The sequence below is a fragment of the Rhincodon typus genome, chromosome 8 (genome assembly GCF_021869965.1).
Source record: "Rhincodon typus isolate 14 chromosome 8, sRhiTyp1.1, whole genome shotgun sequence".
Classification (NCBI taxonomy): Eukaryota; Metazoa; Chordata; class Chondrichthyes; order Orectolobiformes; family Rhincodontidae; genus Rhincodon; species Rhincodon typus.
The window spans coordinates 80,895,807-80,923,578 of record NC_063339.1 but is presented as its reverse complement, the minus strand read 5'-3'; the positions used below and the strand labels follow the sequence as shown (position 1 = coordinate 80,923,578).

Here is a 27,772-nt window from a genome sequence, read left to right as displayed (position 1 = left end):
CGGGGGATTTTAGCTATGAAGAAAGGTTGGATAGATTGGGGTGGTTTTCACTTGGATGCAGAAGGTTGAGGGATGAATTGATAGAAGTTTAAAAGATTGTGGATGGCATGGATAGAATGGAAAGTATGAGGCTTTCTCCCAGGTGGAGGAGTCAATTACTAGGGGACACAGGTTCAAGGTGTGAGGGGGGTATGTTTAAAAGACACAAAGGGTGGTGAGTGCCTGGAACACGCCCCGTAGGAGGTGGTGGGAGCAGACACAATAGCAGCATTCAAGAAGCACCTGGATGAACACATGAATAAGAAGGTAATAGAGGGATACGGGGATCCTGTAAGTGAAGACAGTTTTAGTATGGAAAGGCAAAATGTGTCGGCGCAGGCTTGGAGGGTTGAATGGCCAGTCCTGTGCTGTACTGTTCAGTCTCCTTATGAAGTTGAACACCTCAAGTAATCTCAGTTTTCTCTTCTTTGAGGAGAAACAGTCCCAACTTCTCTAATCTATCCACACACCTCCAGATCCTTACCTCTTGTGAATCTTCGCTGCACTATCTTTACAGAGAGGTGTACAGTGCATAAAAAGACACAACATACCACCTGGGGCAGAATCAGTACTTTTAAATATAAGATCTTTCCTTGCTTTTCCACTCTCTGCCTCTATTTGTGAAGCCTAGAACACCTATAATGACTGTGGCACATCTATACCCAGATCCCTCTGCTTCTCATCCCCTTTAGAATGGTGCCCTTTATTTTATATTGTCACAGTATGCTCTTCTTAACAAAACTAATCACTTTTTTTGCATTAAATTTCACTTGTCTTGGTGAAATTACTATAACTAGGGAGAAGTAAACTGCTGGGTTTAAAGGCAGATAAGTCCCCAGAACCTGATGGCCAGCACCCTAAGATATTAAAGGATATGGCAGCAGAGATAGTGGATGCATTAGTTATAGTTTTCTAAAATTCCTTGGATTCTGGAAAGGTACCAGTAGATTGGAAACATGCTAATGTGACACCTTTATTCAAAAAAGGAGACAGGAAAAAAGTGGGAAATTATAGATCAGTTAGTTTGATACTCTATACTGGTCAATCATAAAGGGGGAGATAATAGAACACTTGAAAAAACAAAGCTCAATTCACCAAAGTCAGCATGGTTTCATGAAGGGCAAGTCGTGCTTGACAAACTTGCTGGAGTTCTTTGAGCATGTAAACAGTGAGGTGAATAATGGAGAACCGGTGGATGTTGAATATTTAGACTTCCAGAAGGCATTTGACAAGCTCCTAAAAGACTGATCCAGAAGGTTAGATCCAAGGTGGTTAAGAGTAGAGTACTGGCTTGGATAGAGGATTGGCTGACCGACAGAAAGCAAAGGGTTGGTATAATGGGTCCTTCTCTGGATGGCAAACTGTCACTAGTGGGGTGCCACAGGGTTGAGTTCTCGGACCTCAACTATTTACAATCTATATAAATGAATTCAACCTTTTCCCAGGGCGGAAATGACTATTACGAGGGGTCATAATTTTAAGGTGATTGGAGGAAGGTATAGGGGAGATGTCAGAGGTAGGTTCTTTACACAGAGAGTGGTGGACGTGTGGAATGCGATGCCGGCAGTGTTAGTGGAGTCAGATACTTTAAAGACTTTTAAGCGACTCTTGGATAGGCACATGGATGATAGAATAATGTAGGGTACGCAGGATAGTTTGATCTTAGTAGGATAATAGGTCGGCACAACATCGTGGGCCGAAGGCCTTGTACTGTGCTGTACTGTTCTATGTTCTATGTTCAGTGGCAGAGTCTAACATTGCAAATTTCGTGGATGATACTAAAATAAGTGGCAAAGCAGGCTGTGATGAGGAGATGAAGAGTTTACAATGATATTGATAGGCTAGGAAAAAGGGCCAGAATCTGGCAGGTGGAGTTTAATGTGGATAAGTGCAAAGTTGTCCATTTTGGCAGGAAAAGTCAAGGGTCAAATTATTATTTAAATGGTAAGCAGATTCCAAGTGTGTCAGTGCAGAGGGAGCTAGGTATCCTTGTGCATGAATTGCAGAAAATGGGTATGTAGATGCAGCTTATAATAAGAAAGCCAAATGGAATCCTGCAATTATTGCAAAACAACTGGATTTTAAATTAGTGTTGTTAAAATTATATAAAAACCAAAAAAAACTGTGGATACTGTAAATCAGAACCAAAAACAGAAGTTGCTGGAAAAGCTCAGCAGGTCTGGCAGCACCTGTGAAGAGAAATCAGAGTTAATGTTTCGGGTCCGGTGACTCTTCCTCAGAACGGGTCATTGGACCTGAAACGTTAACTCTGATTTCTCTTCACAGATGCTGCCAGACCGACTGAGCTGTTCCAGCAACTTGTTTTTGCTTTTGTTAAAATTATGTGTGACATTGGTGAGATCACACCTGGAATACGTGTTTTGGTCTCCTTACCTGAGAAAAGATGTGGTGGCACTGGAGGCAGTTCAGAGGAGGTTCACCAGATTGCTTCCAGGGATGAAAGGGCTGTCATATGAGGAGCAGTTGATTAGCTTGGGCTTGTACTTGCTGGAGTTCAGAACAATGAGGGGGGAATCTGACGAGGTATATAAAATGCTAAAGGGGATTGATAAAGTTGATGTTGAACAGATGTTCCTATTTGTGTGACAGTCTTAATCAAGCGGTCATACATGTAGAGTGAGATGAGGTTGGTTCAAAACTGAGATAAGGAGAAACTACTTCTCTCAGAGGGTTGTGAATCTGCGGAACTCACTGCTCCAGAGTACAGTGGAGGCAGAATCAATCAACTGACTCAAGAAAGAAATACCTATATTTCTGATGAAAAGCAGGATGAAGGACTATGAGGAGCAGGCAGGAGAGTGGAGTTGAGACCAGGATAACTGGAGTATAGGAGGTTGAGGGGTGACCTTGTAGAGATTTACAAAATCTTGAGGAGCATAAAGGCCTTTTCCCTAGGGTGGGGGAGTTCAAAACTATTTTTAAAGTGAGAGGAGAAAGATTTAAAAGGGACCTGAGGGGTAATGTTTTCACACAGAGAGCAGTTTGCATATGGAATAAACTGCCAGAAGAAGTGGTAGATGCAAGTACAGTTACAATGTTTAAAAGACATTAGCACAGATACATAGAAAAGGTTTAGAAGGATATGGGTTAAATGCAAGCAAGTGGGACTAGTTTAGTTGGGGAAACTTGGTTGGCATGGATGAGTTGAACAAAGGGTCTGCTTCCATGCTGTATGACTCACTAAGATCAGCCATGATCATGTTACATGGTGGAATAGGCTCAAAGGACTGAATTGTCTACTCCCGCTCCTAATTCCTATGTTCCTATAATGTCACCTCCTGTCAAATCTGCATTATTTCACCAACTGATGTGCTGAGACAATGTATAAACACCATTACAAATGAGGAATTATTCTCTCCTGATTGCAGACTCCTGCCAGTTTTAAATTGTGTACGAGCGCTAACACCCATCTTGTACATTTGCTCTTGATTAGATATTTCAAGGGGCATCTCACCAGGACTGTTTTTGGCCAATTGTTTAGCTTCCAGGAAGGCCACCTTCTCTTCCTGAATAAACATTCGATCGATCATCACCATCTCAGCTGAGGAGTTCGTCCTCTGATAACACACAAAGAAGAACAAAGTGGTTAAGCCCCAGGATTTGGAAATGCAGAGGTCATTCAGCTCCTTCAGAATGTTCTCATTCAATTAGGTCAGAGCTCAGTTATACTTCAACCCATTCCTTCGACCTTGCTTCATATCCCTTGATAAGTTCCCCAACAAAGAGCCATCATTGCTCACTTCTGAAATTTTCAACTTATTCCTCTCCGACCCTTTCAATAACTTTCAGAAAGTTAAGATTTTCACTATCAGTGATGTCAGAGGTGCCTCTTGATATTCCCCCTGAATGACTCAGTTTGTATTTAAGATTGTACCTTCACCTTTCTTACCTGGGAAACTTACTTTCTGTCTACGCTATGAAAATCTCCTTACATTTCAAACACCTCAGTTAGATAACCCCTTGATGTTCGACCTCAGGGGCAAATTTTTTGTCATGGCAGGAGGCCATTCAGCCCATTGTGTTTGCACTGGCTCATTCAGCATTTTAACTTAGTGTCAATCTCTTGCCTTTTTACCTTCTACCCTGAGCATTGCTTTTATTTAAATAATCATCCAACGCATTCTTGAATGCCTCAATTGAATCTGCCCACGCAACACTTCCAGGCAATGCATTCCAAAGCCAGACTGTTTTTTTCTCATGTCACATTTGCTTCATTGACAATACACTTTGAAACTGTGCCCTCTGGTTCTCGATGTATTTACAGGTGTGAACAGTTTCTCCTGATCCACTCTGTCCTGATCCCTCATGATTTTGAAAACTTCTGTCTAATTTCCTCTTAACCTTCTCCTCTCCAAGGATAACAGTCCCAACTTCTTCAAACCTTAGTTCATAGCTAAAGTTTCTCATCCTGGAATCATTCTCATATACCACTTCCGCACTTTCTTCAATGCATTCACATCATTCCAAACCGCTCCTCATAATTTAACCATTTAAACCCTGGAATTAACTGCAAATTGCAAAAGGTAAGATGCTACACATTGCTAGAGAAGGGGAGGAAAAAGCTGTTAAGGCTCGTACTTTTGTTGACTATCTATTGATTTCTACTATTTAATATGAATTGCTTAGTGTTAATATTGAATGAGAATCGAATGAAGATTCAGATAATCTGTGATCATTTCTTGTTTACTCCCTCCCCATTCCCTTCCTCTCTGCTGAAGTCACTGAGCAACACTCGCTACCTTCATATGAAGGAGGATCAGTGGGTCAAAATACTGGAGACCATCCAGTGACCAAGAATGTTCCCTCATGGTCTGGATTCCTTTTGCAGAGAGTTGCATAGTTAACGCAACATGAACACCTTACCCTGGATTCTTCAAAGAGCAACAGACGGTATTTGTTCAGCATGACCTGCATTCGTTTCAGGAGCTGCGTTGATATGACCTCAAACTCTTCATCCACTGGGGGAGAAGAATCAGATCAACAGTGAGAAAGCTATAAAAATAATGACAATATTCAAGCCGACATCTTGTGAAGCTTCAATGAGTTTTATGTTTTGGACTCCTGAAGATTTGGACAAAAGAAAATTTGGAATAATGAAGATTTAGACTAATGAAGACAGCTCATTCTTGTATCTGTTTGTACAATAATATAGGCTACACTTCATCCAAATACCTGACATTTGCGGGTTTCTGTCTCCTTTTAGTCTCAAGTGAGCTCATGCATAATGTCAGATCACCTCTTATAGAGTCATACAGCATAGAAACAGACCCTTCGGTCCAACCAGTTCATGCCGACCATGTTCCCAAACTAGTCTCACCTGTCTGTGCTTGGCCCACAGCCATCCAAACCTTTCCTATTCATGAACTTATCCAAATATCTTTTAAACATTGTAACTGTACCTGCATCCATCACTTTCTCTAGCAGTCCACTCCATACACAAAACACTGTGTAAAAAGTTGCCTTCTATTTCCTTTTTAAATCTTTCTCTTCTCACCTTAAAAATATGCCCCCTAGTTTTGAATTCCCCCCACAGGGAAAAGACCCTTGTCATTCACCTTTATTTAGGCCCCTCAATTTCATAAACCTCAATAAGGTTTATTCAACCTCCCATGCCCTAGTGAAAAATGTCCCAGTCTTTCTAGTCTATTGTTATATCTCAAACTCGCCATTCCCAGCAACACCCTGGTAAATCTTTTCCGAATCCTCTCCAGTTTAGTAATATACTTCCTATAACAGGGTAACCAGAACTGGAAAGAGCACTCCAGAAGAAGCTTCACCAATGTCCTGTAGAACAATATGATGTCCCAGCTCCTATACTCAAAGGGGCAATTGTGCTAAATGCCTTCTTAACCACCTTGTCTAAATGCATTACCTCACACTTATCCAAATTAAACTCCATCTGCCACTCCTCAGCCCACTGACCCAATTGATGAAGTACTCTTTGTAATCTTTGATAATTTTCTTCACTGTCCACTATAGCACCAATTTTGTAAACTTAGTAACCATGGCTCCTATATTCTCATCCAAATCATTTATATAAATTATAAACAAATGTGGACCCAGTACTGATTCCTGTGGAACACTGCTGGTCACAGGCCTCCAGTCCAAAAAAAATCAATCATCCACCATCACCCTCTGTCTTCTGCCATACAGTCAATTTTGTATCCAATTGGCAAACTCACTTGGAATCTCATGTGATCTAACTTTATTAATTAGTCTACCATGCAGAATCTTGTCAAAGTCTAATTAAATAATGTCTACTGCTCTGCCCTCAATCCTTATGGTTACTTCTTAAAACACTCAAGATGAGATTTTCCTCGCACAAAACCATGCTATCCTTAATCAATCCTTGCCTCTCCAAACGCATATAAACCCTATCTTTTAAAATCACCTCCAAACAACTTAGCCCCCACCGATGTCAGACTCACAGATGTATAATTCCAGACTTCTCCTTACAGCCTTTCTTAAACAATGGCACAACATTAGCCACCCTCCAGTCCTCCGGTACTTCACCCATGTTTATAGATGATACAAATATTTCTGCTAGGGGCCCCGCAATTTCCTCCCTAACTTCCCACAACGTCCTCAGATACGCTTGATCAAGTCCTGGAGATTTATTCTACCTTTCTGTTTTCTAACACCTCCAGCACTTCCTCTTAAAAGGCAAGAGTGCTGGACAATTCTTGTAGAGCAGTCAAAAACCAGGGGTCATCAACACAAGACAGACAGTGACTAACACAGGATGAATTCAGAAGAAATGACCCAGGGAGAGGCAGGAATATGGAACTTGCTACCAGAAACAACAGTGGTGGCACATTATTACTTAAGGTTTAAGGGTAAGACAGATAGACACATGAAGAAGAAAGGAATGATAGGATATTCAGAAAGGGTGTCAGTTTTGGAAGAATAAAAAGGTAGCTTGGTGAGAGGTCGCAGAGTACTGAAATAGAGGAACTTGGATTTGCTAATGTATGAATTACAAAAGGTCTGTATGCAGGTACAACAAGTAATAAGGGAAACTAACAGAATGTCGTAATTTATTGCCAGGGGAATTGGATACAAAAGTAAGGAGATTATGCTTCAGGTATACAGGGCACTGGTGGAACCACATCTGAGTACTGTGCGCAGTACTGGTTTCCTTGTTAAAGGAAAGATGTAAATGTATTGGAAGCAGGCAAAGGAGGCAATGGCATAGTGGTCTTTGGGCTAACAATCCAGAACCCAGGCTAATGTTCTGGGTACATGGGTTCGAATCCATCATGGCAGGTGATAAAATCTGCATTCAATAAAACAAAAGGGCAACCTAATGTAACCACTGTCATTTGTTGTAAAACTAATGTTCTTTAGGGGGAGGAAATCTGCTGTCCTTACTTGGTCTGGCCTGCATGTAACTCAACTCCAGATCCCCAGAAATTTTGTTGACTCTAGAAAGTAAACATCGACCTCTTAGAGAGTGAGGCTGGGGAAATAATAGTGGACAATAAATTAAAAATGTTTTCCATCAGTCTTCACAGAAAACGACACTAGTAGCATCCCAAAATTACTAAACAATCAAGGTGCTCAGAGAATAGTTGACAAGAAATAAATACAGTAATTTCACTAAATAAAAGGTACAAGGGAAACTAATGGGCCAAAGGCAGATAAGTACCCTGGACATGATAAGTTGAATCCCTAAATATTAAAGGTACAGAGATAGCGATACATTATGGTAATCATAAAAGATTCCTTAGATTCTAGAAAAGTCCTGAATGATTGGAAAATTGAACAAACAAGGAACAATACAGCACAGAAACTGGCCCTTCGGCCTTCTTTCCCACCACATTTTGCCCTTCCATATTAAAACTGTCTTCACTTACAGGATCCATATCCCTTCCTGTTCATGTATTCATCCAGGTGCTTCCTGAATGCTGCTATTGTGTCTGCTTCCACCACCTCCTCTGGCAGTGTGTTCCAGGCACTCACCACCCTGTGTTAAAAACCTGCCTCACACATTTCTTTTAAACATCCCCCCTCGCACCTTGAGCCTCTGCCCCCTAGTAATTGACTCCTCCACCATGCAAAAAAGCCTCATACTTTCCACTTTATCCATGCCATTCACAATCTTATAAACCTCTATCACGTCACCCCTTAACCTCCTATGTTTCAGTGAAAACAAATCCAGCCTATCCAACCTTTTTCCATAGCTAAAATCCCCCATACCAGGCAACACTCTGGTAAATCTTTTCTGTACCCTCTCCAAAGTAACCACATCCTTCTGGTAGTTTGGTGACCAGAACTGTACATAATATTCCAAGTATAGCCTAACTAAGTTCTATAAAGCTGCAGCATAGCTTGTCTATCCTTGTACTCAGTGCCCCTTCCAATGAAGGCAAGCAATACCATAGGCCTTTTTTACTACCTTATCTACCTATACTGACACCGTCAATGATCTGTGGACCTGCACACCCAGATCTCTCCGCGTATCAATGCTCCTAAGGGTTCTGCCTGTACTTGACCTTCCAAAATGCACCTCACATTTGTCTGGATTAAACTTCATCCGCCATTTTTCTGCCCATGCTTCCAAACTGATCTATATCCTGTGTATCCTCTGACAATCCTCCTCACTTTCCTCAACTTCACCAATCTTTGTATCACCTGCAAACTTACTAATGAGGCCAGCATAACATCCTTATTCAAAAAGGAGACAAGAAAAAAAATAACAATCGGCCAGTTAGCTTAACATCTTTTATGGAACATGTTAAGGGTTTATTACAAAAAATATAATAGAAAGGCATTTAGAAATACACAATATGATCAAGCAGAGTCAGCATAGTTTAATGAAGGGAAAATCATGCCTGACAAATTTATTTTGAGGAGGTAATAAATAGGGATAGATAAAGGGGATGCAGTCGATATTATACATTTAAATGCTCAGAAGGCATTTGATAAGGCACCGAAAATTAGGCTACTTAAGATAAGACTCTATGGTGTTGGGGATAGTATATTAGTTTGGATAGAAAACTGGCTATCCGGAAAAAGATAGAGTTGGAGTAATAGGGCATTTTTAGGATGGCAACCTGTAGCTAGTGGATCAGTGCTGGGACCACAAATAATTACAACGTATATTAATAACTTGGTTGAGGAAACTGAATGTACTATAGTCATGTCCACAAATGACACAAAATAGGTGGGAAGGCAAGAGGTGAGGATGACACAAAGAGACTGCAGAGAGATATAGATGGGTAAGTGGCAGATGGAATATAATGAGGGGAATGTGAGGTTATGCATTTTGGCAGGAAGCATAGAGGAGCTGAATATCATTTAAATGAAGAAAGACTGCAGAGAGATACAGAACAGAGGGATTTGGGAGTCATTGTGAATAGGTCAAAAAAAAGTACCCAAGTTCAATGGGTAACAGGGAAGGCAAATGTTAGTCTTTATTTTAAAGGGAAAATTATACAAGGCACTAGTCAGATCACTGCTTGAGTACCTTGAAGAGTTTCGGCCCTCTCACGAAGGAGAGGTATACTGGCACTGGAGGCAGTCCAGCGAAGGCTCACTAGGCTGATCCTGGCTCCAGAGCGGACGTCTTATGAGGAGAGGATTGAGTAGATTGGGCCTGTACTCTTTGGAGTTTAGAACAACGAGAAGTTGAAGAATATTGAACAAATTGAAACATATAGGATTCTTGGGAGATTTTACAGGGTATATGCAGAAAGATGGTTTCCCTGTGTTGGGAGAGTCTAGGACCAGACAGCATAATCTCAGAATAAGGGATCACACTTTTAAAACAGGAGGAATTTCTTCACTCAGAGGGTTATTAATCTATGGAATTCTTTGTGCAGAGGGATTGAGTTATTAAGTATTTTTAAGACTGAGGTAGCTTTTTAATCAGTAAGGGAATCAGTGCTTGTGTGGAAAAGGCAGGAAAGTGGAGTTTAGGATTATTGAATCAGTCATGATCTCACTAAATGGTGGAGCATTCAAATGACCTAATTCTGCTCCTGTAGCTTGGACAATTGACCACTTGCAGGAAGAAGTGGACAGGTGACTGCCTGCAGAAAACCTCGGGAAATGCTGCTGAACATGCGGAGCTCTTGGAAGTACTCCTAGTGTAGATTATATAGGAGAATTCTGTCATGTAGTTCAAACATTTATGAACTTTACACCCACAATACAAATAGTGCCAAAGGACTTATAATCTGCAGGACTGTATTTCAAAGTTTTACAAGTAAACCATTTTGTTTTTAAATCAGCCTGCAACTCACTACTTGTCAAAAGTGTATCATTTTTAGATTAGTAATCAATCCTGAAGTGAGTCTGTGAGTGAGATTAACATTGACAGTGAATAAAGTTCTCCAGAGTTCATAATCTAAACAGATAACTAAAGGCCAACAATGCAGCCACTACACCGGTCATCAATTCACTGGCATGTCACACTTTGCTCCTCCCCATCCTGTAACAAGAGACAGTTTTTAAAGTACCTTTGTTAAAGTCCACATTAGTAGGTAGTGTCCCTTTACATACATGATAGGGCAGCAGTCTGAGCGCTGTGTCCTCAAAGGAATTAAAAGGAGTGTTGCAATCAGGTTGAAGGACAGAGGTCTGATCCTTGCAGAACTTTTCAAGTAATCTGTTTGTGCCACAATTAAAAAGAGAGAAACTGTTAGTAACAAGCCCTGAAAAACCGAATTGTCACATTGCTCTTTGTGGGATCTTGCTGTGTGTTAACTGGATGCTATGTTTCCTACACTGCAATAACTAATTTTAAGGCACTGCAGTGACTGTAAAGTGCTTTAGTTCATCCCCAGGTTGCGAATGACACTGTATGGTGCAACCTCCCTCTTTCCATTTTTCAAAAACTTGACTGAGCACCATCTGGATGAAGAATCAATGCAGGTTTGTCATGGAGTTCTTGAGGGATTGGTATTGGGACGCTTACTTTTCCTTATCAATATTAATGATCTAGAACTTGGTGTACAAGGGACAATTTCTAAGTTTGCAGATGATACTAAACTTGGAAGAACTGTAAATTGTCAGGTTGACAATGCGGAACTCCAAAAGGACATGGACAAGTTGGTGGACTGGGTGGATAGGTTCAATGCAGAGAAGTATTAGGTGACGCACTTTTATCAGAAGGACATTAAATGACAATATAAAATAGGGGGTACAATTCTAAAGGGACTGCGGCAGCAGAGGGACCTGAGGGTACATGTGAGTACATTATTCAAAGTGACAGGACAGGTGGAGAGAACAGTAAATAAAACAGACCATGTTCTTAGCTTTATTAGTAGGGGCATAAAGTACAAAAGCAGGGAGATGATGTAGAACTTACATAAGACACTTGCTAGACCTTAACCGGAGTATTATTTACAGTTGTGGGCACCATATTAAAGGAGAAAGACGAATGCATTGGAGAGAGTGCAGAAAGAGTTTACTATCATGCTTTCAGGTATGAGAAACTTCAGTTATGAGGATAGATTGAAGCCGAGACTGTTCTCCCTGGAGATAAGAAGGCTTAGATGAAATCTGATTAGGTTTCCAAAGTAATGAATGGGCTAGACAGAATAGATAAGGAGAAACAGTTTCTGCTCATAAAAGAAATAAGAATGAAATGGCAGAGATTTAAAGTGATGTGCAATGGGGAAAAGGCAGGAGACTGGCATTAGATAATATACCAAATGCAGTCACAATGGGCTGAATGGCCTCCTTTTGTTCCATAATACTCCCGTGATTCTGTGACCTATCCCAATTCATTTAGTCAGCTCTGTGATCATAATTTCATAATTACCCTTATGTAAATTTAAAACATTAGGCCTGACCTACTCTTTTCTCTACCTCAAACTGCGAAGTTCAATTATGTTACGATCAATGTTACCTGGGGTGACCTTTACTTGATGAATTAATTAATCTAGCCTAATTTCACTTTAGCAGATCGAGTATTGTGTGCTCTCTGGTTAGATCTAGAACATGCTGCTTAAGAAACTATCTTTCTATGAACTCATCTTCCAGGCCACTTCTGCCAGTTTGATTTGTCCATCCATATGTAAATTAAAATTACAAGTAATTTTGCTGTACCTTTGTCACAATCTCCCATTATTTCTAACTTTCTGCCCCATTGTACAGTCTAGTATTGTTAGGGAGCCTGTAATCTACTCTCAAGGTCATTTCTTTGTTATTTCTTATTTCTACTTAAACCGATTGTACAGTTGGAATCTTGTGCTGCTCCTGGGACCACAAAGCAAGGTGGGTAGGGAAAATTAATTTTGCTGGAGGCCAAAATTCAGATGGTGGTGGGATGAAACTAAACAATGAAAAAGCCAGACGGGTTGCACCTGAACAGAGCTGCAACTGATGTTGTTATACTATTGTCCTTGGGAAGGCTTTATAATAACTTGACAGGGCTGTGGGAACCAAGGGAGAATAGTAGACAAGGAGACCAGGGTTTACTAAATACTTGTGACCTGCAACTGGCATGAGCACAGACAATAGCAAGTTTACAGGTAAAGTTAGAGTAAGGAAGTAAACAATGAAGACTAAATTAGTGTTACTGTGCATGTATTGAATGCATGGAGTATAGGAAATAAGGTTGGAGAGTAATGGGCACAAATTGCCATTTGAAATTATGATGTTGTGGTGATAACAGAGACCTGGGACAAGAAAGGGTGTTAGGATTGTGTTATATGTTCCTTGATGAGGAACCATCGGGATGAGTCTTGAATTGCTTTAGCCCACAGCCAGTATACACGTGATGGTCTCTGTCTGGATTCTATAATGTTATAGTTCAGGGGGAAGGTTTGAACAGAGTTTTGTCTTGGTAATGCGATGATGTGGTGGTATCTGTGAACTGCAGTGATGCCTGCTGTACCGACCATTGACTTATTTGATCAGTGATGAACATTCGATCATAGCATCAAGATCCAAATGTGCAGTGAAGACGGGACTGATGTCTTCACCTAAAGCTGCCCAAACGGAGGCGGAAGTTCAAGTGCAGCTCATGTCTAAGCTGGAAAGTCTGCAAATGCCCAACTCAATTCCTGAACAATTAGATCAAACGGAGTCAGCCAGACTAGGCTCCTGTGTCCGCACCACTGCGTTCAATCATTGTCATCACCAGCTATGGCTCAGTGAAAACAATCTCGGCTCCAGCACATCTGTTTAGGAGATCCTGAGGGGGCTGTCCTAGGCTCAACCATCTTCGGCTGCCTCACCAGTGATCTTCCCTCCATCATAAGGTCAGAGGTGGGGATGTTTGCCAATGATTGCACAATGTTCAACACTATTCATGACTCCTCAGACATTGAAACACTTCATGTTCAAATGCAACAAGACTTGGGCAATATGCAGGCTTGGGCTTACAAGTGGAAAGTAACATTTGCACCACACAAGTGCCAGACAATGACCATCGCCAATAAGAGACAATCTAACCACCACCCCTTGCCATTCAATGGTGTTACCATCACTGAATCCCCACTATCAACATTCTGTGGGGTTACCATTGACCAGAAACTCAACTGGACTCATCACATAAACATATTGGCTACAACAGCAGGTCAGAGGCTAGAAATACTGTGGTGAGTGACTCACCTCCTGACTCCCCAAAGGCTCTTTACAATTCACAAGGCACGAGTCAGGAGTGTAATGGAATACTCCCCACTTGCTTGGATGAGTGCATCTCCAACAACATTCAGGAAGCTTGACACCATCCAGGACAAAGTGGCCTGCTTGATTGGCTCTACATTTTCAAGTATCCATTCCCTCCACCACTGATGCTCAGTAGCAGCAGTATGTATTATATACACTGCAGAAATTCACCAAAGATCCTTAAACAGCACCTTCCAAACCCACAACCACTTCTATTGAGAAGGACAGGGGCACAAATACATGGGAACATCACCGCCTGCAAGATCCCCTCCAAGACTTTCACCTTCCTGAGTTGGAAACACATTGCCGTTCCTTCACTGTCGCTGAGTCAAAGTCCTGGAATTCACTCCCTAAGGGGATGGTAGGTCAACCCACAGCATGTGAACTGAAGCAGTTCAAGAAGGCAGCACACCACCACCTTCTGAAGGGCAACAAGGGACAGGCAATAAATGTTGGCCAGCCAGCAATGCCCACATCCCACAAATGAATAACGAAAAGTGTGAATCTAAGTCAATTGTTTTAAATCTGAATAAAGGTAATTTTAAGGGTATAAAGGCAGACCTAGCTAAAGTTAACTAGGTTAAAAGGTAGAAATACGTGGCAGAATCTTAAGGAGAAATTTAATGACTTTCATCAAAAATTTATCTCAGTGAGAAAGATTCTTTGAGAAGGATCCATCATCTGTGGCACTAGATCAGAAGATAGGTCGGGACGTACCATCTACAAGATACACTGCAGAAATTCATCAAAGATCCTCAGATAGCATCTTCCAAAGCCATGAACATTCCCATCTATAAGGACAAGGGCAGTAGATACATGGGACCACCACCACCTGGAAGTTCCCCTCCAAGCCATGCTAACTTGGAAATATATCGTCATTCCTTCACTTTCACTTGTTCAAAATCCTGAGCTCCCTCCCTAAGGGCACTGTGGGTCTAAAGTACATGGACTGCAGCAGTTCAAGAAGGCAGTTCACCGCCACCTTCTCAAGGGCAACTAGGGACAGGCAATAAATGCTGGCCCAGCCAGAATTGCCCACATCCCTTGAATGGATATTAACAAAAAAAAACCCAACCCATACAAGTTCCATGTATCAAGTTCATAAAGTCACTGTCTCAACTGATGCTGCTTTTGATTTAAATCTTTGCCCTTCAAATAGAACAAAAACTGATGCATTGTCTATCCTCTGTTGTTTAGGCAATGGAGCTTCATTTGTTACTTAGCCTGACCTCTTGGCAAGATGGAGCTAGGTTTGACACTGGGGCTGCATTAGCTCCCTGCTGTGTGGACTCTGAACTAGTCTTGTCTCAGAGCTACTACTCTCACATAGTGGAATCAAGTAACTTTTGAGATGTGATGGATAACACTAAATTATTTTAATTTTTTGTGTAGCCTAATGGAAACAAATCGGAGAACCGAAGAGCAGCTCACATGGTCCATGTATCCACAATAAACACCAACACGTAAGCAAAGGGTAAGGTGGCTTTGGTCAGAGGTAACGCACTTACAGATCTCCTCGCCTCAGAGTAGCTGTTGCTGTTTTCTTCAGCTTTCCAACTGATTCTTCAAACTGCAAAGTATAAAAACAAATCAAAACAGAGCAGAACACAAACGTCTCCTTTTGTTTAAGAAAGAACTGACTTCCCAGAATTAGTACACTAGATTTTCAACAGATTATACAATGGTAAATGTATAATTCAGAGATGAAAAGTGTTGTAAGAAGTTCTCAACTAATAATAACGTACTAACCAATGCTGACTGGAGATGCCGATTTGCTGTTGACGTGATGTGAGCAATCCCTTTCCCAATCATTTGGATTTGGATTGACCCCTTACTTAAGGTGACATTCAGGCCTGTGAGGTTGCTGATCATACTGGATGTTGCCTGAAGAATGGACAAGAAAAATCACACCACCAGAAGGTAGCACAGTTTTGAACAATAAACTGTTACAAAAGATGATGATTGTTTTAAAAGAAATGGTCAGTTGCAGCATTATTTGCTAGTGATTGCACAACACTAATCACCATTCATGAACTGAGCAGCCATTGGATGGCCAATCAGGTCATTCATTAATCCGTGAATGCTCAAATACTCCACATTCTTCACAAGGGGAATGGACCGTATGGAAACAAACAAACTCAAAGAACATTAACTGTCCCAATGTACTCCACGTCTGCCTTTTCCGTTCAGGTCTGTCAGTTAAACTTGCATATTGCAGTCACAATTTAATCCCCTCTAGTGAAAACCTTTTAGGCTCTTATCTAAAATTCATTCACAATTTGTGGGCATCACTAGCAAGGCCAGCATCTGTCACCCATCTCTAACTTTCCTTGCACTGAGAGGCTTGTTTAACCATTTCAGAGGGCAGTTAAGAGTCAACCACATTGCTGTGGGTTCAGAACCACGGGAATGCCAGACCAGGTGAGACTTCCCTCCCTGAAGGGATTTTGTGTGGAGTGAATGAAATTGATTGATCTGTGGTGCTGGGGTCCTCTGGAGGAGCCAAGATGAATCATCCACTTGGTAATTTTGGCTGTAAGATGTTTGCACACATAATTCAGTAATTTGCATTTAAAAGAAGCATCTCCTAATCTCTCTCATCACCGAGTAAAATTTTAACCTCATCACTTGTCTTCGTAAACCACTGTTCATCACAAGGTTGGGACTCGATCAGAACTCCACACCATTTTAGAGAAATTAATCCCACCTTCACTGTCTCTACTCCAGTGTGAACAATGTCACCATCTCCAGTCTTCCCTCTTCCCTGCAAACTTCCATCCCTTGTAAATCCACACAATACACTCGCTGTGCTTCAATGCCCTCTCTATAAAGTGCCATCAAGAACTACACACAGCACACCAGTAGTGAGTCATTCATTTACAATACAATAAGTTTCAACATATATGTTTCATCTTTTTTTCTGTACTCCTCTATAGTATTCAAAGTGCTAATGGCATCTTTTTAAGCTCAGATTTCTGTCATATTTGGGGAATAATTTGAGACATTCAAGACAGCATTGGATGGTTATTTGCATAGCAATGGTGTGTAGAGATTTAGGGATAAAGCAGGAGATTAGCACTGGGTACTTGAACGGGAGCAGCCATGACAGGCACCTAAGGCCACCTTCTGCACCATATCAGCTCTGTAATTCTGTGATACACAGCAAACGTTTATTATCCAGCACCTATGGCACCAGGAGTATGCCGGTTGATCAAATATTCCAGATAATCAAGAGGTCCACATAATCATTGTTAAAGCACACACTAAATAATAGAAGCGTAATGCATGGGGTATACACATCACTGTTACACTTTATGTACAGCATAAATCAGTTACATAATAATGCAACTTTGTCTTAAATAAAACTTACCGGCAGAGAGGCTTCTCACTTGCATTCTTAGACATTGCAGTAGCTCGCAGTATTTGAGGAGAAATTGACTCGAAATTGAATCAACGGTTGATATTTTGTGTGGCCATTCGATTGAACAACATTGAGGTAAATAAATTAAATAACTATAATAATTGGACAGAATAATACAGTAAACTTAGTGGTATTTGAGATATATAATTTTTGCCAGTTCATAAGATGTCGATTAAAACAAAGTTTGCTCATTTTAAATTGCATATGTTTGCTCTTCTGCCCTTCAGTGTATTTAGACCAATTGTGTTCTTCATTTTGTTGATTTTCCTCTCGAAATAGAACCGTTATGGTCACCAATGTATGCCAAAATTAACAACAACTTTATTTATTTAGCACCTTTGGTGATATAGAATCTCCCAAGATACTTCACAGGTGCATTGTAAAACATACTCAAGCACTAAGCCACATAACGAGATAATGTGGTTAAAACAATAAGCTTGGGCAAAGAGTCTTAAAGGCGCAAGTCAAGTCAACTGGCAGAGGGTGCAGGGAGGGTGCAAGAGCTTAGAGCACATGTGGATTGAAGAGAAATTAAAAATCGGTTCTGCATGAGCTGATTTTTTTAGATATCTTGGAGCATTGTGGGGCTGTAGGAGATCTTAGAGATAGGGAGAGGTGGTGTCCTGGAGGAATTTGAAAGAAGAGGATGTGAAGGCTTGTTTCGAGCTGGCGTAGTTTAGCAAAGATCGAGATGTGTTTGAAGACATGGGCAGTAGAGTTTTGGATACCTCCTTGTGTTTAGAAAGGATAGAATACAAGAGAGTAGCCAGGAGAGTGCTGGAATAATCGAGGCTAGAGATAAAAATGGCATGGATGGAGGCTTCAGCAGCAGATAAGCTGAGACAGAGCTGAAGTCATACGATGTCACAGACATGGAACCTCAGTGTTAATGTGAATACGAGGCTATCTTGGGTCAAATATAATATCAAGATTGTGATTAAAACTTGTTTTATTTTCAAGCTGTTGCCAGGCAAAGTGATGGAGTATGGAGCAAAGGCCAAAACTAATGGTTTTAGTCTCCCCAAGATTAAATAGGAGAAAATTTCTGCTCATTGAGAACTGGATGTTGGAGATTGTGATAATTTAGTGATAAGGGAGGAGTGAAGGTGTGAGGCTAAGATAGAGCTGGATGTTGCCAGCATACATGTGAAAACTAACACTGTGCTTTCAGATGATGTAATTGACGGAGAGAGAGGTAGATGCAGGGAGCCCTGAATGAGGAATTATTAGGTTAATCCCACAGTGGAATGTCTTACACTCAGCACATACTAGGTGCAAATTTCTTCTTTAGTTCATTCATAGGGATGTAGGCATCGTTGGCTGGGCCAACGTTTCTTGCCCATCCCTAATGACCGTTGAGACAGTGCTGGTAAGCCACCATCTTGAATCACTGCAGTTCACAGATACCATCACATTGTCGCATTACCAAGACAAAACTCTCTTCAAACCTTTCCCTTAAACAATAACATTGTAGAATCCAGACAGAGACCATTGCGTGTATACTGGCTGTGGGCTAAAGCAATTCAAGATTCATCCCACTAGCCCACTCACCTGACAATCTGGTATTGTCCTCTAATGCAAGTACTGGATGTGGAAGCTGGGAGAGTGGAGTCCTGTTTGAAGTCAGGGAGGGCATCTATCACAAATTCATATTTTCTAACTGCCTAACCAGAGACTCCCACATCCCATGAATAAATAAAAAGAAATATTCAGCCCATCCAGCCCGCTCCACCATTCAAACATGTCCATGATCCTTTATCTTAATGCTGTACATCCACTCCCACCGCAAACCCACTGACACCTTTAGCCTTTAGAAATCTTTTTTCCGTATCCTGAGACTGTGACCCCTTGTGCCGAATTCCTTTGATTCTGAGAAAATCCAGTCTGTCTCGGCCTGTCAGAATTTTATTTGTTTCAAGGAGATCCTTTCTTATTCTTCAAAACTCCAGGCAATACAGACCCATTTGATCTAATTTCTCCACATTTGGTAAACCTGCTATGCGAGTAATCAGTCTGGTGAACCTTCACTGCAATCCCTCTATGGCAAGAATATCTTTTCAGAGGCAAGGAAACTAAAACTGCACACAATACTCTGGGTGTAGTCTCACAAAGGCCTTGTAGTAAGATGTAGTAAGACTTTCTTGGCCCTGCACTGGAACTCTTGCAATGAAGGCCAGCATACCATTTGTCTTCCTAACTGCCTTCTGAACCTGCACGCTTGCTTTCAGTGACTGGTGTACAAAGATATTTCACAACATTTCCCAATCTATCACCATTTAAGTAATAGTGTGCCATTCTGTTTTTCCTTCCAATGTGGACAACTTCACATGTATTTGTCCACTCACTCAATGTGTCTAAATCACCCTGAAGCCTCTTTATGTCGTCCTCACCACTCCCACTCACACCTAGTTTTGTGTTCTCAGCAAACTTGGAAAATATTACACTCGATTTCCTCATCCAAACAGCTGTGAATATCTGAGGACCAAGCACTGATCCCTGTGGCACCCCACTTGTCACCACCTGACACTCCGAAAATGACCGAGTTATTCCTATTTTGTTTTCTGTCAGCTAACCAATTCCCAATCCATGCCAGTATGTTATCACCAATCCCATGCGCTTTCATTTTTTTTACAATAATCTTTTAAGAGGACTTTCTTTAAAGCTTTCTGAAAGTCCAAAACACCACATTCAGTGGTTCGCCCTCATTTACACTGCAACATACATCCTCAAAAATCTCCAGTAAGTTGTCAAATGCCATTATCCTTTTATAAAACCATGTTAACTTCATATGAACCTGTTGGTATTTCCTAAGTATCCTGTTATCACATCCTGAGGTGTTCCTTCGTACTAACAGTCTGTCATTTCCAGTTTACTCCCTCCTTCCTTTATTAAACGGTAGGATTACATTTGCCACTGTCCAATCTGCAGGGATTGTTCCAGAATCTACAGAATTTTGGAAGATGACAACCAACACATCTATTATTTCCATGGTCACTTCCTTTAGTATCATTCACTCCCATTCATTTCTCCAGCAGTATTATGTACTAATATTAATCTCCTTCAATTTTTCCTTCCCAATATACACTTGCTTCTCCAGCATTTCTAGGAAATTATCTGTCTCTTCTTCTGTGAACTAAAGTAGTTATTTCATTGCTGCACCATTTCCTCATTTTCCATTATCAATTTACCCCATTTCAAGACTGCATGGGACCAAACGTTCATCTGCACTAATCTTTTTCTTTTTACATGCTTATGGAAGCTCTTGGAGTGATTTTATATTGTAAGTTTACTCTCACATTCTATTTTTTTCCATCTTAATCGACTTCTTGGACCTCCTTTGCTGAATTCTACACTGCTCCCAAGCCTCAGGCTTACTACTTTCTCTTGCAAATTTATATGGCTTCTCTTTGAAGCTAATACTATCCTCAATTTATTTTGTTAGCCATAGCTGAGCCACTTTCCTTTTGTGTTCTTTCGTCCAAAAGCAATGTATTGCCGTTGCAATGCATGCATTAATTCCTTAGATACGAACCATTGCCTATTCAGTGTTGCGCCTTTCAATGAAGTTACCTAATCTATTGCAACCAACTCACCTTGATTTAGATTTAGATTGTTTAGATTTAAGACCCTAGTTTTGGATTGGACTGCTTCAATTTCCATCCCAAGGGAGAATAAGGCGAATCTTATCACCTTCCTCTTTGACCACCTTTTCCTCATTTGGCTTCATTTCTCTTTATGTGCCATGATGTCAACTTACACTGTGATGTGCAGTAGGATATATTACTTTGTTAAAAGCACTATATAAATGAAGGTTGCTTAGAAAATTGATGGCAATAAGGATCTGCCAAAGGATAAATTGAGCTTCAAAAATGAATAATACTGGGGACAAAATCACAACTTTAACTGATACCTCATGAAAATTCCACCAGGTTTGGCTTCAGGAGAAAGTAAACAAAGACATACTCGCTCAATCAAAGCTACTGCAACTTGGAATCAGTTCATACCTGGCCTGCCAAGGCAGGCAGGAAGTGGCTGGATTGACTCTGAGGTAAGACTGTTTGGTTTTTGGGCTCCATCAAAAGAGTGTTGGCTGGCGTGAAGACGGTGTTTGTTTGTACTCCAGGTCCAATCCCAATGCTGATGCCAGATGGTGAGACACTGCTGGCAGAGAATGGTACAACCAAGCCATTGTCAGAGGTCAGTGAGAGGCCTTTCTCCTGTTGAAGTTTCAAGGCCTGCTGGTAAAGGAGCTGTTGCTTTTGCTCTTTCTGGAAATGAAAGAAAGGTTAAAAATAATTAATTGTAATACACACTGAAACACACTGTTCAAATGCAGCAAGACCTGGATAACATCCAGGTTTGGCTTACAGGGTCATAAAATCATACAGCACAGAAACAGACCCCTCAGTCCAACCAGTCCATGCCGAACATAATCCCAAACTAAACTAGTTCCACCTGCCTGGTCCTGGCCCATATCCCTCCAAACCTTGCCTATTCATACATCCATCCAAATGTTGTTTAAATATTGTAATTGTACCCACATCCACCACTTCCTCAGCAAGTTCATTCCACAAGTGAACTACCCTCTGTGTAAAAAATTTGCTGCTTATGTCTTTTTTTAACTCTCTCCCCTCTCACCTTAAATATGTGCCCCCTAATCTTGAAATTGCCTATCCTAGGGAAAAGGCAGCTACCATCAACTCATCTATACCTCTCATTATTTTATAAATTTCTATCAGGTCATCTCTCAGCTTCCTACGTTCCAATGGAAAAAGTCCCAGCCTATACAGCCTTTCCTTATAACTCAAATCTTCCGTACCCGGCAACATCCTGGTAAATCTCTTCTGAACCCTCTTAAGTTTGATAATATCCTTCCTATAACTGGCAACCAGAACTGGACATAGTATTCCAGAAGAGGCTTCACCAACGTACTGTACAACCTCAACATAACTTCCCAACTCATATACTCAAAGGACTGAGCAATGAAGGAAAACATACCAAACGCCTTTTTAACTATTCTGTCTATATGTGAAGCAAACTTCAAAAGAATTATGTACTGCACCCTAGATCCTTCTGTTCTACAACACTACCCAAGGTCCAATCATTAATTGTATAAACCTAATCCTTGCTTGTTGTACCAAATGTAATACTTTGACTGAACTCCGTTTGCCATTTTTCAGCCCATTGACCCATTTGATCAAAATCCCTTTGTAATCTTAGAAAACCTTCTTCACTATCTAATGCCACCAATTTTGGTGTTGTCTACAAACTTACTAACCATGTCTTCTATATTCTCATCCAAATCATTTACCTAAATGACAAACAAAAGAGGACCCAGAACCAATCCCCGTGGAACACCGTTGGTCACAGGCTTCCAGCCTAAAAAGTAACCCTCCACTATTACTCTCTGTCTCCTGTCATTAAACCAATTATGTATCACATTGGCAAGTTCACTCTGAGTTAAGTCACCTAACTCTACTCATTAGTCTAGGGGAACCTTGTCAAAAGCTTTACTAAAATCCAAATAAACAACGTCTACTGCTCTGTCATCATCAAATTTTTGGTAACTTTCTCAAAAAACGCAATCAGATTTGTCAGACATGATTTTCCTCACACAAAACCATACTGACTATTCCTAATCAATTTTTGCCTCTCTAAATGTCCACAAATCCTGTCTTTAATAATTACCTCCAACAATTTACACACAACTGAAGTCAGACTCACAGGTCTATAGTTTGACAGGTAGTAAGGAACATTTGCGCCTTACAAATGCCAGGCAATGACCATCTCCAACAAGAGAGAATTTAACCATCACCCATTCATATTCAACGGTGTTACCATCACCAAATCCTGCATTGTCAACATTATGGGGGCGACCATTGACCAGAAACTCAACTGGACTCACCACATAAACAGAGTGCCTACAAGAGCAGGTCAGAGGCTAGGAATACCATGGTCAGTAACTCACCTCCTAACTCCCCAGAGTCTGACCACCATCTTCTAGGCAAAAGTCAGGCATGTGATGGAATACTCCCCACTTGTCTGGATGGGTGCAGCTCCAACAATATTCAGGAAGCTTGACACCATCCAGGACAAAGCAACCCACTTGATTGGCACCACATCCACAAACGTCCGCTCCCTCCACCATCAATGTTCAGTAGCAGCAGTGTGTGTTAATGGCAAGATACACTGCAGAAACTCGCCAAGGCTACTACCCAACCCAAGACCGTGATGATATAGAAGGATAAAGGTAGCAGATATGTGAGAACACCACCACCTGCAAGTTTCTCTCCAAGCCACTCACCATCCTGACTTGGAAATATATCGCTGTTCCTTCAGAATACCCTCCCTAAGGGCATTATGGGTCAATTTACAGCATATGGACTGCAGGTTCAAGAAGGCAGCTCACCACTCAAGGGCAACTACGGATGGGCAATAAATGCTCTGATTGTCACAACACATTAATATCCAATGAAAGAATGCAATTATAAAAATAGACTTTTGTAGAATTACGAGGAAGCAGCTTTACCGATAATACAAATTTAAGTTGCTTCGGCAGGTAAATGCAGCTTTTATATTATGGCAACAATGTACATCTATACAGTTCTACTAACATGGTGACGCTGTGTTCCAAACATCCAGCCACACAAAGAGATATTTGGACAGATAATGAGAGCTTGGTCAAAGAGGTCAGTTTTGGGAGAGCAGCTCAAAGGAGGAGACAGTGATAGGGAAATATTTGGATTTAGTGACGGCATTCCAGAGCGCTGGACCCAGGCAGCTGAAGGTGGAAAAACTGAAAATCAGGAATGCTCAGGAAGACATAAATAGCGAAGTGCAGCAAACTCTGGGGCTAAGACTGGAGGAAATCACAGACATGAGAAAATAATAATGAAGATTTTAAAACATGCTGAACTGGGGGCCAATGCCATCAGCAAGCAATTGAAAGTCAGGCATGAATGGCTAGAATAAGCTGGGGCACCAGCAGCTGAGGCATTCAAATACCTCAAATGTGTGGGTGATAGAACTAGGGAGGCTGCACAGGAGCAGACAGCAATAGTCAAATCAAAAGGTAACGAAGATATGAATGATGGCATCAGCAGATGAGTTGAGGCAAGGGTGGAAAAAGGCATTAATGAGGCATTCAAGGGGGTATTGAATGATTACTTGGTTAGAAATTTTGTGCAAGGGTATGGGTTTCAAAGCAGGAAATCAGCATTAATGATGCTCATTCGAGGGCTGTTGCATACACAGTGGGCTGAACAGCCTCCTTTTGCACCACCACAACAATTCTGTGATTCTGTGAGAATGTGATCAGATGCTCATCCCCAGGTCAAATCTAACACCCAGGTTACAGCAGTCTGGTTCAGGCTCAGACTGTCATGACGGGGAGAGAGAGGGATGGAATCAATAGCTGCTCAATCGAGTTCATAGCAGCATGAAGCTGGAGACCACAGATTTGGTCTTCCCAATGTTTTGTTGGAGGATACTTGTACTCATCAAGAACTGCATGTTAACCTCATAATTTAGTGGAGGAGAGCAGAGAGGCGATGGTAAGATAGAGCTGGGTGTTGCTTTCAGATAATGTCACCAAGGGGTAACATGTAGATGAGAAACTGGAGGCGGTCAAGGATAGATCCTTGGTAATAGAGATAATAGTGCAGGAGTGGGAAGAGAAGCCATTGCAAGTGATACTCTGTATATGATGACAGGGATAAGAATTGAACCAGGTGAGAGAAGCTGGACAATGCTGGAGAGAATGCTGAAAGATGACGACATGGTCAACTATGTTAAAGACTGCAGACAGCTTGGTAAAGATGAGGAGGCAACGTTTGCCTTTGTCACAGTCACATAGGAAGCTTTAATAAGAACCGAAAGAACTGCGGATGCTGTAAATCAGGAACTAAAACAGAAGTTGCTGGAAAAGCTCAGCAGGTCACAGAACTGTTCTGAGTAAGGGTCACTGGACCTGAAACATTAACTCTTTTTTTCTTCACAGATGCTGCCAGACTTGCTGAGCTTTTCCAGCAACTTCTGTTTTTGTTCAAGCTTTAATAAGGGCTCTACAAGATAGAAAGCTGAGAGGAGAGGATCAAACGCTGAGTTTCGGGATAGATTTAGTAGGTCACAACATCATCAAGGACTTTGGAAAGGGAGGTTGGAGAGGGGAGATGGTGATTTGCAAGGTCAGTGAGGGAGATTTTGTTATTGAGAACAGGGTGATTTGAAGAAGTGGGGGGGGACACAACATGAGGTGAGAGAATTGTAATAATATCATCTAATGTGGGATCCAGGAGGACTCATTGGGTGGTCAGGACTTTAAGGTTGAGGGGTCAGGAAGTGGGTCTTGTGGACAAGATGAGCTTGAGAAAAAAATGAGGAACGACAAGCAAAGCTAGAGAATGCCGCAAATTCATAGAACATAGAACAGTACAGCACAGTACAGGCCCTTCGGCCCACAATGTTGTGCCGAACTTTTACCCGAAACCTAAGGTCTATCTAACCTCCACCGCTACCTTATACTATCATCCATATGCCTATCTAATAGCCGCTTAAATGCCCCTAATGAGGCCGACTCCACTAGCCTCTCCGGCAATGCATTCCATGCCCTTAGCACTCTCTGAGTAAAGAACCTACCTCTGACGTCTCCCCGATATCTACCTCCTTTCACTATAAACTATGTCCCCTCGTAAAAGCTACCTCCACCCTAGGAAAAAGTCTCTGGCTGTCTACTCTATCTATACCTCTGATCATTTTGTACACCTCTATCAAGTCACCTCTCATCCTTCGTCGTTCCAAAGAGAAAAGCCCTAGATCTCTCAACCTTTCCTTGTAAGACCTTCTCTCCATTCCAGACAACATCCTGGTAAATCTCCTCTGCACCTTTTCCAACGCTTCCACATCTTTCCTGTAATGAGGTGACCAGAACTGGACACAATACTCCAGATGTGGTCAAACCAGGCTTTTGTATAGCTGGAGCATAACTTCACGGCTCTTGAACTCAATCCCTCTATTCAGGGTTAGGACAGGGCAAACCTGACAGGAAGTCGGGTCTTGGCAAGCCAGGAGAAGGCAAACAGTCAGTCTAGTCACTTGTCCCTCATTCAGTCACCTAATGTCCCTTCAATCCATCAAATCAATTCAACCCAATGGCCCCACAGCCCTGTATTTCACTCTCCCTGTGCCACTAATGGGAGAGAGCTTTTAAAATAAGCACATAGTCTTTCCACTACCTATCCATTCATCTCCAACCTGTATAAGATTCAAGGGATTCAAGATTCGATGGGGCAGTCACCCTTGGGCTAACTGAAGCCTTTTAAACAGCCAATTAATGGCTATCCCATGCCAGTTGGGAACAAACACACCCACACACACAACAGTGACTCATCCTGGTGCTGCTGGAACCACCGAGATACACAGAGATATCCTTCTCTGAGAGGGTGAAAGCACCACACTATTAATGGGCAATTGTCCATTACGTGATGACAGGGCAACAGTCCTTCCTGCTTACTGTTAATCAAGAGCGGGGCGGGGAGAAACCACACATTCCGTAAAATCCAGTCTTGTGTGGTACTGAGCTCCACATTCCCACCACTCTGGGCAAAACGGGCATCTCTCAAGTTCCCTGTTGGATTTGCTAACAGCCATCTTAATTTTACACCTTGCAGTTCTGGTGTCATCCCACAAGTGGAGGCATCTCCTGCCCTATCAAATCCCTTCCTCGTTTTAAATGACAACCGGATTACCCACAGGTCATCTATTTTTTAAGAAAAAATGACCAGCCTGTTTAGTTTTCCGTGTTTGATTCCCAGTTCTGATATTATTTTGCAAACAGGGTCAACATTCATTGGATGTTGCTGGGTAAGAGGGTTTGACATATAAAAATAGCTTGGACAGACTGGGAACTTTTTTCACTGGAGTGCAGGAGCTTGAGGGATGACCTTATTGAGGTTTATAAAATCATGAGGGGCATAGATAAGGTGAATGATAAGGGTCTTTTCGCTAGGGTAGGGGTGTTCAAAACCAGGAGGCATATTTTTAAGGTGAGAGGAGAAAGATTTAAAAAGAACACGAGGGGCAACATTTTTACAGAGTGTGGCTCGTGTGTGGAATGAATTTTCTGAGGAAGTGGTAGATGCAGGTACAGTTACAACATTTAAAAGGCATTAGGACGGGTAAATAGGAAAGGTTTGGAGGGATATGGGCCAAACGCAGGCAAGTGGAGACTGGTTTAGTGTGGGTACATGGTCAGCATGGACTGGTTGAACCAAAGAGTTTGTTCCAATGCTGAATGATTCTATGTCTCTAACTAGGAGAACCATTCAACCTCTCCAGCCTGGGATACCACCTCATTCTGTCAAGGGTTACCTTGACTTCACTGCCTGCCTTTGGTCCTGATACCAAACAAACATCTTCAAATCTCAGCAGACGTCCCCAACATTTTGGGTGACCTGTCCTAGAAACACAGAACTTGCAGCCCTTTGAGCCTGCTAAACAATTCAATAAGATGGTGTCTGATCTGGTTGTGGTCTCAAACCCGTTTTCCTGTCATTCCCCCATAATCCTTAAGTCCCTTGTACATTATATGTTATGTTAAACATGAGTCATGTTTTAACAAGATCACTTCTCATCATTCTAAGCACCAACAGGTACAGGCCCAAGCTACTC

At 41.5% G+C, this 27,772-nt stretch overlaps 1 protein-coding gene across 2 annotated transcripts in view; it reads right to left on the bottom strand.

The window, feature by feature from the left end:
* LOC109922958 (BRD4-interacting chromatin-remodeling complex-associated protein-like) overlaps window positions 1-27,772 on the bottom strand; it is a 75,133-nt gene that overhangs the window by 7,052 nt on the left and 40,309 nt on the right. For both annotated transcript variants that reach the window (XM_048600350.1, XM_048600351.1), the window contains 6 exons: window positions 21,109-21,372; window positions 15,433-15,567; window positions 15,192-15,253; window positions 10,524-10,672; window positions 4,924-5,018; window positions 3,515-3,617 (listed from right to left, as the gene is read on the bottom strand). In XM_048600350.1, coding sequence (XP_048456307.1) covers window positions 3,515-3,617; window positions 4,924-5,018; window positions 10,524-10,672; window positions 15,192-15,253; window positions 15,433-15,567; window positions 21,109-21,372 — 808 coding nt within the window. The remainder of the gene's footprint in view (window positions 1-3,514; window positions 3,618-4,923; window positions 5,019-10,523; window positions 10,673-15,191; window positions 15,254-15,432; window positions 15,568-21,108; window positions 21,373-27,772) is intronic.